The 12,218-nt window shown below is 31.5% G+C and overlaps 2 protein-coding genes across 2 annotated transcripts; one reads left to right on the top strand and one right to left on the bottom strand.

Moving 5' to 3' along the window:
- Positions 1-3,644: 3,644 nt before the first annotated feature.
- LOC106052521 (cyclin-dependent kinases regulatory subunit 1-like) lies at positions 3,645-9,404 on the bottom strand. Its single transcript, XM_013207915.2, has 4 exons — positions 9,206-9,404; positions 5,552-5,655; positions 5,163-5,290; positions 3,645-4,230 (listed from the first exon to the last, which is right to left on the bottom strand). Exons 2-4 carry the CDS (start codon positions 5,608-5,610, stop codon positions 4,133-4,135), a joined length of 285 nt encoding a protein of 94 aa, XP_013063369.1. The 5' UTR covers positions 5,611-5,655; positions 9,206-9,404; the 3' UTR covers positions 3,645-4,132.
- Positions 9,405-9,720: 316 nt separating this feature from the next.
- LOC106052520 (transcription termination factor 4, mitochondrial-like) lies at positions 9,721-11,814 on the top strand. The gene is made up of 2 exons (XM_013207914.2): positions 9,721-10,146; positions 10,892-11,814. Exons 1-2 carry the CDS (start codon positions 9,841-9,843, stop codon positions 11,651-11,653), a joined length of 1,068 nt encoding a protein of 355 aa, XP_013063368.2. The 5' UTR covers positions 9,721-9,840; the 3' UTR covers positions 11,654-11,814.
- The last annotated feature ends 404 nt before the right edge of the window (positions 11,815-12,218 follow it).

The raw sequence follows: 12,218 nt of genomic DNA, 5'->3' as shown, positions 1-12,218 counted from the left end.
TCTGCTTGTTCTTTTCTTTGAATGTTGATAGTGTAGATTGCATGCTTCAACTTCTGAGAAGTGGTATTACATTTTAAAGTCATATTGTTGTTTGATCTTTACACTGTTGCTTTAGTGAAAGGTAGATGAAACACTAAAAAAAATCTGTTGAATTTAACCTTAAATGATAAAATTTTTCAAGAATTAAGAAAAACATTGCACAATTGTGAAGTAAATCAATTGAATTTAAAACTACAAAGCTCACTAGTCTTCTATGATATCAAGAGTTAGTTAGATTGCTAAAAGTTACAAATGTTTATGTTCTTATCTTAATAGGATACAGATAGTTACTTCAACAAAGAAGATGATATAAGCTAATAAACACATTAACTCTTTTTCTCCTGACGATACCAGCGTTGATTCCACCAGAATGTGGTAAATAATTACTGAGAGAAAGAGTTAAAGTAGGTCGAGGAAAAACAAATGGCTATTAAAAAAAACAAGAAACTAAACTATAAAGTTTCACTCTGGATATCCACGTCCAACTTTTATTCCAGAAACACCAGCACCTGAATTAGTGCCAAATGTAAATCCTGGATGCGATGAGGTCAGTTTAGCCTATGTAGGGAGAGGTACCATGGCCAATGTACCAAAGAAAAAAAAACAACTCAAGGCTCATTAATAGTCTGTTGAGACAGAAGAAGTTTTACTTAGTCTACCGCCATTCTCTTATGTATACCCAGTTGCTCTAAGTCTCTGTATTCATTCTTTCTTGACTTTATTATTGTAATAGAGTTCATGAAGGTTTGAATAGTTAAACATTCATAAAGTTGTAGACATTTCTGATCTATTCACATCCATCATCTAGTACAAGTGTTCTTGGTTTTGTCTGAAGTCACTGATAATGTAAAAAAACAAACAAATTATCAGTTCAGAAATTCACTTGATATGATATTTATAATGTACCACTTTAAGAACCTCTTCATTAAATTATAGTATGGATGTGTGATGGACAAGGCTTCTGTTGTGTTCTTACTGTTAAAGAATAGTATACTAGCTTGTAAATTCTTTTTTTTTTTTAACCCAAGAGTTGAGGCCCTGACTCACAACACATCATCTGTCTCTTGCTTTGTTCTTAGAGCCTGTCTGAACAATGGGATGTTGTCATTAACCAACTTTGTCTTTTTCTGTCTTCCTTTCTTCCAACACATTGCCATGTTTTTAAGTTGTTTGATCTTACATCATCACAAGAGTTTAGATTTCACAATGTTGAACAAACCTTCATAAAGACCAACTATTATATTCATGATCTTAGAATGTTATGTATGAAATGCTAATAAACTTACTGATTCACTTTATTTCTAGGACCCTTATTTAAGCCTGGTGATCTGCAATAATAATAATAATCTTTATTGTCCATAAGGAATTTTGTCTTACAATAAGTGAACTGGTTTCTTCAAATTATAAATCCAAAGAAATGTGACTTGTTTCAGACAAACATTAAAGGTACAAGAACAGCTAGTAAATATTGATCATATTACACTGACATCTATCATGTTTCCGAAATATTACACTTTTCCAGTGACTGATGAGGGCTGTTTAGTTTAGCATAAAAGTACACCAACATTTGCATCTAGATTTGAACCATTTTTAGAATGTTAAAGAATTTTCCAGCTGCTAATGCAGGGGTAGGCAACCAATTAACCTCATAATATTTCTTCTACTGTATTTAATTTGTCTATACAAAACATCTGATCACGGTGGTAAACTAATTTATATAACAATGTAACATCACCATTTGTAAATAGTTTGTTGAAAGTCTGACATCAATGAAATGTTATGCTGATTATGTATATAACTCCTTCACATGTTATCTCAGCTTATTATTCTCACATATTCTTGCCTGTTGTATAGTGTTCATATCACAGCAGAAGCTAAAATTCATAAAATGAAAGAAAGAGATGGTGCGCCAGATTGGCCTGTTCACTTAGTTTGAATGTGACTGGTGCAAGCTGATAAAAAGTATTTTGACTTTTTAGTTTATAGGCCAGGAAGTGCTTTTTTTTTCCTAATAGTTCTATGACTCAATAAGGAAAAAAAGTCAGATCCCATGTAATTTGCTTATGTTCCTTTTTAAACTGCTAAGACTTAAATCTATTGACTTGTATATGTGTGACAGCAATGAATTTGTTAATGTTTGGGAATTTATGCAAATTTTGTTTGGTGTGAACCGCTTTCAAAAGTATCTGGTGCATGTCCAACTTTCATAAAATAGAATATTCTAATAGAATTGTTCTTATACACCTCCATTTAAGATTGACTGATGAATAAATGACTTAATAGCCATCATTGCCATATCAACTAATTCTGTCTTTTAAATTTGAAACACCTAGAGACTAACTGTATACTATTAGTAAATAATTGTATACTATTAGCATTTCCATACTTCTTTTATGCAGTAATAATTATAAAAAAAAAGTACCTCTTTTAGACCTTGCAATCTTTAATCATAATAATCATAAAAGCTATAACAGTAGGGTATCTAATTATTATTGGTTTAGATGTTAAAGCTATTTATAGACAATGTGCATATAACCCATTTATTGAATGGAAGCTGTCAGAAGTCTTGAGTTCTCTAGTTTTGGAAAAGGATATTTAGGTTTGTGGAGTTGATACTTAAAAAAAAACTAGTGTACAATATTAAATGTTTTTATGCATGTGCATTTTTTTATTTGGGTCTGTCAAATGTAACTATTGTTAAGTTATCAACATGTCTAAACAAATTGAATGTTTGCATGAGGTGATTAGATTCTTTAGATTATTTTTTTTTAAATTGCATCATTGATACTGTTGTTTATTTAACCTCAAAGTCTCTGGCTTTCATTTGATTCTATGTTTAAGGATATTTTCATTAACTTTCATTATACTAGGCACATGTACATGAAGCCTATCTCCCTGTCAATAAATTGAACCCGGATGAAAGTGTGACTTGAAATGCAATAATTCCAAAACTATTTTTGTGTCCCCCATTACAAACATAATATGTGAACAATGAGATGATACCTTATACTATCTGGGACAATGATGTATCATGCTACATGAAACCAATGCTATAACATATTATACATAATACTATGTACAAATATGTGACTTGTACTGTTTCAGAAAATTGTCATAATCCTGACATCAGAGGATAAAGGTAAATTATTTTTGTTAAAACAATTCTTTTTATGCTTGAATACTGAGGCAAAAATGTTTTTATCTGTTTTATATCGCAAACAATTTTATTTTTTTTCTTGAAGTCACTGACCTAAGTAATCTGGTCAAATCATTTTAGTTTCCAGTATTTAATTCACCAGCCAAAGAGGTGGTCATTTATTATTTATACTTTTGAAAAGAAATGATTCCAAATGTACCATATGGTGAGTGCAAGCTGTGAGTGCAGTGACAACTGGTTTGAAATTCTTGTATTAGTAAGCCTGTACATTGATTACAATAAAAGAGAACATCCTTCAAACAGGTTGTTTTACTTACAAGGGTATGAGAGATTGTATGCTAATGAGTCTCATTGTTCTAATACAAGAAGGAGATTATAAAAATTATTTTTTTTTAAAATCATATCAAATTCAATACAAACTAATGATTGAGTCAATAAAGTTTAGAAAGACTTTGAACTGATCAGAGAATTTATTGCATTCTATAAGCCATGAAACTTTATAGAAGACAAATGTGAACCAGCATAAAAAAAAAATGAATGAACAATATCTTGCAATCAAACCCCCCAATACACAACACTGTACATTAGCAGGCAAAGGATTAAAAAAAAACAGTATCTGACAATAGTGATTAATGGAGAACAATATATAAGCAGTGATTTTCACTTCAAACTCTAGTAAAAAAATGTTTTTGTTGCTTACTAGCAGCTTAAAACAAACAAAAACAGAGTTAAAAGGGAATAAATGAATAAAAGCAAAAAATGATAGAACTAATCAGTTTATAAAATCAATCAAAATATTCTTATCAGTAATTTTTAATACATTTACATTTTCCTGTACACGTAGATACAGAATATCAAAGAAGTAACAATGTCAATTAACAAAATATTAAACAATATGAACATAAAATTAAAATAAAATACAGTGAGATGTCAAGGTCACCCAATCATTATGGGGGCTCCATGTGCTGAAACTCCATTTTGATCTCTCTGTTGAGATATTGGTAGTGGACGTCTAAAAAGAAGCACATGAGGTTCTGTAACAAACAATAAGACAAGCAATAATTTTTTAAAAAATTAAATACAGCACATCTAAGTTGCTAAAAACCAATACACAAATAAACCTTAATTAAGCAAGCAAAATATTAAAGACAAAAATGATTGTTAAAAACAAAGCTTATTTGAGGGGAAGAATCACAACAATATATATCTCAATGATAAATATGAATAAGTTGCCTTTTTTCCATATAAAACAAAATTAATAGCCACTAATTCATTATTTAATTGGTTCATTGTTTTATTGATTCATTTATTATTGTTTTGTCATCAACTAAATAATTATTTCAACTTGATCCAACAATAGGAAGCATGAGAAGAAAAAAACATCTTCAAAACATAATAAGGGAAAAAACTCCACATATACAACCACATCTCTCAATAAGTAGCAGTTATTTTCGTTTTTTGATACCAGACAAAATATAATTAATTGATTCTAAGTGGTTAATTTTTTTTATTGATTCATGTTTTGTTAGGTACAACAAATAATTGTGTAAAGTTTCAAATTGATCTGAGAATGGGTGTGGAAGAAAACAAAGTGTACAAAAATTTTACCAGACAGACAGATCTAAACATAACCATTTTGGTGCTAAGAAAAAAGTAAACTGTATTAAGATAGCAAAAAAAAAAAAAATAGAAAAAAAAAAATTGTTCTGAAGTCAAGTCATTGAGCTTTTTGCAATGGTGAAGTGCTCTCTGATCAACATAGAAAGCAATTTACAGTAGAACATGGAGCTGTGAGCTAAACAAGATGAGTACATATTGCAATTTTTTTTTTTAATTTAAACAAATACAGACATTCTGCTATATTGGATGTGTCTTTAAAAAAAAGGGAAAAACTTTTGTACACAGACCAAAAGTACAAAATGAAATCCCTATAAACAAGATAACGCAATATATAAACTTCTGTTACCTGGGGCATGTACCATGTAGTGAATCCAACCTGGGGATTGCTGGACACCAAGGTTTCTCCATTCTGTTTCAGTCATCAAGTGATTCTTAGGCACCAACTTGGCAATATCACTTGGCAGTATGACATGTCTGCAAGGAAGACACATGATTAATATATAATAACTATTTTGGGAGTATGGTATGCCTGTCAATAATGATGACATTAACAGACAGAAAATATGTTAAATTAAGAAGTATTACATACATTACCAAAAACAATATAACCAAAAAAACAAAAATTATTTTTTTAAAGTTATAATGAATTATCTTACCAAAAATAAAAAATGTTAGAAAGATATTATAGTGTAAAACCAACTGAGAACTTGAGACTCTAAAGAGTAAAATAATTACCTGTACTCATATTTATCATCAAAGTATTTGTCAGAATATGAAATCTGATCTTGCGGCATATTGCTCAGTGACAAATTATTTGAAATCAAGAAGGCTAGATTCACCTAAGAAGAAAAGCAAATAAATATATTTAATTGTAGAAATACTACTACAAAATTTTTATGTCAATGTAACCAAAATATGAGTTAGTTTATATAAGCTTGTGAAATGTGTTGCCTATAGAAAAATCCAGCCCTGCCCAAGCCATTGGAGGACACAACGGTATAGAGCTACCTAACTGACCAAAATAAAAATTGTTTCATGCAACTCTATGTATCACTACGCAATGTTGGTGAATCCCTCCTCCCCACCCAAGAAAAAAGTGCTACCCTATGTATCTGGTATGCTTAGCATTTGTGACCTAATTCACGCTTTGACCGTTGATCAATCAATAATTGGCTCCTCCCCCATTTCCGTTCAATATTGTTCTCACTACAACTACAACTAGTTCAATGTTTAGGGACTGTGTTGATGACCTTGTGTCTTGCACTATAATTGAATTGTTTCTGATGTGTGTTGACCTGATGGCCGCGCTTGGACTGAGTCTTGAAATTTTTCTTAAGAGTTACTTTGCACTGAATATGTATGAATGTTGGAAAGTAGAACTGTATAAGAGAGAAACTGGAAAGGGGGTGTAGACAGAATAAGAGAGTGACATATTGTGCGAATAACTATGTCCGTGTGTTAATGTTTTATTTTAACCAATTGTTATTACAGTATTATCTGTTTAAAAGGACTGCCTTTGTAACCACTGAGCTTTGTGGCAAAAAAAAGTAAAAAAAAAAAAAATTATAGACCTTGCCACACATCTAGAAACACAATGTTAGTAACTGACTCTGTATTTGTAGCTGATGCCACATTTTAATGGTCAATCAATTATTGATGATCTCCTCTTCATACAGTGTCTTCACCGTCACACATGGGATGTTTGGTTTTTAACACATAATACAAAGCTATAACATCAAATAATACAGAGCTACAACATCAAAGTCAATTTGTCATTAAATCATGATCTAAAAATAAGTACAATTTGTGCATATTTGCCTTAACCTGTGACCTACTTCATACTTTCCTAAGGTAAACAAAAGTGACGTTATATACTAACACTTTAACTCCAGTCCATGTAAAAATATTGTCTTTAGATTTAATTATTGAAACTAAATAGATCTAGATCTAATATCTAATCTAGATCTAAATTTAGTCTAAATAAAGAAATGGAGAATGGACAAAAGAAATTGACTAGATTGTATCTAGATTCACCTAAGCCCTAGAAATAAAGCCTATTTTTATTAAAGGCAAATTTTAAAAAATTCAGTGGGGTATTTATAGATCTAAGTATTTAAAACGAGTGGGGTTCCAGTAGCATTATTAACTCTATAGATCTAAATCTACATTTAAGTAAGATCTATTTCACTAGAAATTCACTATATAAATGTAGATCTATTTGACTTTGAACTTAAAGTTAGAGCTACATTGAATTTCACATCCAAGTACGAATGATTCATTTTACTCTAATTTTAATCTCAAGTTAAAAAATGTCACAATTAATGATTCTGCTGATTCAGTCTTCAGTATGTTTGGGATCCTTCAACTCAAGAAAACATAAAGAAACTTGAACAAATACAAAATAGTGAAAAAAATAGTGAGATTTATAACAAACGAATATTCCAATTTGATTAGATAAAGAGTAACACCATTAGTAAAATCACTGAACTTCAGGACAGAAGAATAAAAAGTAAAGTACTGTAAACAGTGTAAAGTAGCCAGAGCTAGATCTATATCTAATACTAATGCATAAAACACTAACTAGAGTGGCTAGAGGCACATTTCTTGTTCCATAGTTCATAGTGACACATCATAATGATCACAGTCCATACACTAGAGACTAGAACTAGAATGTTACTAGAACAAACTGGTACAAAACAATTAGATCTAGAGCAACTGACATCAATCAAACAAGTTAAGTTCAGTCGCCAATATTTTTTATGTTTGAATTTGTGTATCTCCGTAAGAATTAGACCTAGGAAAAAACTGATTGTATCTATTAACTCCTCATCCATTGGTCTTAAAAAGTAAATATGTTTTATTGTATTATTACTCATAGTTAAAATTATATTTGATGTTAAAGTGGGTCAGGTAGATGCTTTCAAGAGCTTAAAGTTTCGAACACTGTTTTACCACTACCTTCAAGAATCGAACATCTTAAGAAACTCTCGAAAACATGAGAAGTATGGTGTTTTAAAAGTGTTATAATCTTAAAATTTTGTGAAAAGTATGGTGTTTCAAAAGTGTTACAATCTTTAAATTTTGTTATTTATATCATTTTCTTTTTACGCCAAGTCAAGACAGACAGACTTTAGTCATTTTCACATGCTCCATATCGAAGGTGACACTCCATATCGCCCATCTCTGCTTAGAAACTGACGATACACATAAGTGTAAGGTGCTAAGCCCAGTAACACATTACCGACATATTACCGTACCGGTATTTATTTAGGTCTAAGCTATTTTGAGATATAAGGCCCTTTATAAATCCAGATATTATTTATTTGGGGGAGAGCCTAATAAGCTTTGGTAGCCAATAGATAATCCCGCCCTCCTCAAGCCATTGGAGCACACAACAGTTTACATGGTTGACCTAAAAACAAAACATGCACGGCTCTACGTATCTAGGCTGATCTAGCACGCTCAGTGTATGTAACAGCCCAAAAGTCAGTGCTAGATATTTTTCTATCGGGAAAGGGGGGGAGGGGCTAAAAAGCTATGGTAGCTTGTGAACTTTGTTAGCTATAGATGTAAATAGATCCGCCCTCCACAAGCCACCTGGTTGACCAAAAAAACGAATTTTAGAGCATGCTTAGTATTTATCACACACACAAGCAACGTATCTATATATAATACATATATATCTAACACGCTTAGTGTTTGTGACCTAATAAACGGCTTGACCGTTGGTACTCGATTGATGGCTCCTCTCCCTTTCCATTCAACATTGCCCTTACTACAACTTGAACAATGTTTTGGGGCTGTGTTAATGGCTTGGTTTACACCAGTGTGTTAATGCGCTATCACTGACCCTTTATTGTTGTGTGTTAGTCTGATGGCTGCGCTTGGATTGAAGAGTCTTGAAATTTAAATTGTTACTTTGCACTGAAAAAATGTGAATGTTGGAAAGTGGAATTGTGTAAGAAGAAAGCGTGGGAAAGAGGGTGTAGGCAGAATAAGGGTGTTTGTGAGTTATTAAATTATTGTTATTATTTTATTCATTTATGTTGACATTATTATCTGTTTCAAAGGAGTGTCTTTGTAGCGCATTATATTATACGAGCTTTATGGCAAAAAAAAAGAAACAGATCTGCCCCATACACATAGATCGCAAGGCATGAATGAATGAAAGGGGAACTTTACTTTTTTACTTATTTTATAGACCCGGCACCACACGTCTAGATCGAGAAGCACAACTGACTCTATGTATTTGAGGCTGACGTCACATTTTAATTTTAATGGTCGATCAATTATTGATGATTTCTTGATACAGTGTCTTGACTGTTCCCCCCCCCCCTTTTTTTTTTACCTGCCAAAGATTTCAATTGACCATTTCACGTGGCTACTTACTTCAATACGTTATGAACTTTTCATAATAGTAAAGCTAAAAGAAATTGGATGATCAATTTTAATGAAAATAGATTGTTAATCTAGAAATAGATCAATTAGCAGTTCAGAAATACAGCAGTAAATCTAGACTCTTAACTCTAGAAGAACAAATGGATTTAAATTGTTTTGTTTTTGCGGCAGTGTAAAGGAAAGATAAATCTAGTTGACTTTTGCAAAATAAACAAAACTAAAAAAAACAACTATTGTATATTCGAGAATCAACCCAGAAAAAAAAACAGCAAACGAAATGACACTTGCATAATAACAATCTAAAACATTCAATGTTAAGTTCTGCTTTTTTATCCAACTGCACTGTCCGTAATAGCTGAAGAATTTGTTTTCTTTATCACAATTCAGATCAAGAATAGATATATTTTGTTTTCTAAAGCATGCTTCTTTAAAGTTCTTTTACTGATTAACTGTGTTTTCAACTTCTCATTAGGTCTCTGGATGGGTTTATTTCTCTAGACCCAGATTCACTCAACAGTAAAATTCGTAGGCCAGTGCTGAATGCAGTCGAATTTTCTGCGTTATGTCACATAGATCTAGATCTAGACTCTAGATCTTTAGTGTCTAGACTAGATTATATTGTAATTATGCAGCTCTTCAGATATTTGATAATTCCAACAAAAAGAATAACATTTGCTAGTAGATCTAGATTTAGCACCATTAAACAAAAATCTAGACGTAGCGAACATAATCTCTCAGTCTCATCAATGACATTGCTAAGCCAACATATTTGGCTCATTAGCCCTTGTTCACAAAGTTTTTGTTATAATACGAGTGCAGTTAAAAAAATGGAAACAACTAAACTTAATGAAATAGCATCAAAAGTAATACAAATAAACTCAAAGTTTGATGTTATGGCAGCCTGCATTCCTATTGGAACTATTTCTGACCTCGTAAGATAACTTTTCATTAATTTCAAGTCTTTTTTTTGTATAAATTAAATTTTGCCGAACTAGAATTAACTAGATTTAGATGGATATATCTATGATATAGATCTAGAAAAATTATAGAGATGTAGACATAGAATCGTGGTCTTCAACCTTTTTTGACCCACCACCCTCTTTTCAAAATTTTTTCTATTAAACAAAATCCCCTCCCACACAAATAGATCTCTACTAGTGTCTAGAGTAACTTACGTCTATCGAACACCTTCATGTTAAGGTACTTATCAAACACCCCATTGTATTTGTTAAAATTCTCCTTTATTTCGATGATTATGACGAAACTAGTCCATTCCTATTGTACAAGTGCATTGTCCATTTCTTTATAGTTAAGTTATATTTAGTTTCATTTTCACCCGAGGATAATTTTTTTACTTATATTCAAAGTGCATTGGTAATATTGGTATAAAAATGTCTTTTTTTTACTTTAAATTAATATTTAAATTATATTTGTATTAGATTTTTTTGTGGTTTACCGTAAATGTGCTATATTTTTTTAAGTAAATAGATTTACATGGATATGCACAGAATACCCTCTTCTGCTCAAAGCTTACTGCATTATATATAGTATATAGCTACCTTGAAAATAATTCAGTCCCACCAGCCATTCAATATAGTAGTTAAAGCCATTTAAGCACCATGATATTGTTGTTAACCTTTTATTGCAAACTCCAGAAATATATTTATATTGTTTCAGTTAAAAAGTCTTTTTGAATTGGGATTTTCTGAAAATGGAGCTGTCAATCTGCTAACAAGATCAACATGGACAACTAAAAAACCTGAGCTTTTAGTTTCCATTCTAGACATTTTCAAGTCTTACAACTTGGCTGTGGGTACCAAGATCCAGATCCTAGAAAATTTACCCCTGGAGTTCAAAGAGGAAAGACGGCCTATGGAAGACTTACCAACTATCTTCAAATCCAACTTGGATGGACTGATAAAATTAGGTTTCTCAGAGGATCATCTCGATGCTATTTTATTATCTTCGCCTCAGACCCTGTTCCTAGGTTTCGAACACATCCTCAGCATCATGGGCAAGCTGAACGGTTTGGTGGACACTAAAGTGGATGTCCTTGACCTGGTCACCAGGTGCCCCCATGTACTTGTAGAGGATTGGGAAGAGACAGTGAGGAAGTTTGAGTATGTGTATTATGAAATGGTTTACGAAATCGAAGAAATAGCACGCTCTTCAGTTTTCAATCGCACTTTTGATTACATCAAAGACAGGCATATTTATTTAACTCACACAGGATACTTTATCAAAATTAAAAGAAAAGATGATGAGAGAATTGTAAACCCAAATCCTCCCCTAAAGACTATCCTGGACTGGCATGATCACCAGTTGGCCAAAATGTTTGGTAACTTGAGCAAAGAAGAGTATTCAGTTTATTTAGAAATGAGGAAATTCGAAAGAGAAGAAGAAAACAGTGAATCAGAATCTGATGATGAAACAAGATAATCCAACAAATACATAGAAATGGACAAAAAGGGAAGAAAAACTTTAGATATGTTTGAATTTCAACTGTCACAGATAAAGTGTTTACATAAACACAAGAACATTTTTCTAAATATAGTTTGTGCTAATAACTGGTACATTAAATGTTAATGTAAGATTCTTAATTGGTGTTTGTGAGCAGAATTTGTTGGTAGTTACCTATAATTTTATGGGTCAAAAAGCTAAAAAAAAAATTTTATAAAAAATTACTGGATAATATAATTACAAAATCTCATTGGATACTATTTCAGGTAAAACTTACATTAAAATCCATACACATTTATAAACTGTCCAAGAAAATCTTATTTTACTGTTGCTCCACCAAAAAGATACAAGTCACTAATTTTAATAACTCAAACTAAAAAACTTATGGTCCAAAGTTTTTCATTCATATCTGTGCATTTTGATTGGGAGTTTTACAAACTACACAAATTAAAATAATTATAGTGTACAAGTCAAAATCATCCAAGAATATCATTGATTATTTAACAAAATTATCTGCAGCTAAAACAAGATGACCTCTACTTCA

This window comes from Biomphalaria glabrata, chromosome 14, assembly GCF_947242115.1.
Source record: "Biomphalaria glabrata chromosome 14, xgBioGlab47.1, whole genome shotgun sequence".
Taxonomy (NCBI): domain Eukaryota; kingdom Metazoa; phylum Mollusca; class Gastropoda; family Planorbidae; genus Biomphalaria; species Biomphalaria glabrata.
This window is presented reverse-complemented; position numbering and strand designations above follow the sequence as displayed.

Bases quoted from the DNA above. Each gene is read 5' to 3' on its own strand.
- LOC106052521 (XM_013207915.2), bottom strand. From the start codon at position 5,610: ATGCCGCAAGATCAGATTTCATATTCTGACAAATACTTTGATGATAAA. The intron at 5,291-5,551 runs GTAATTATTTTA...TCTTCCTTGCAG, and splicing joins GATGATAAATATGAGTACAG to ACATGTCATACTGCCAAGTG. The intron at 4,231-5,162 runs GTAACAGAAGTT...TGTTTGTTACAG, and splicing joins CTACATGGTACATGCCCCAG to AACCTCATGTGCTTCTTTTT.
- LOC106052520 (XM_013207914.2), top strand. From the start codon at position 9,841: ATGCAGCTCTTCAGATATTTGATAATTCCAACAAAAAGAATAACATTT. The intron at 10,147-10,891 runs GTAAGATAACTT...ATATTGTTTCAG, and splicing joins TTGGAACTATTTCTGACCTC to TTAAAAAGTCTTTTTGAATT.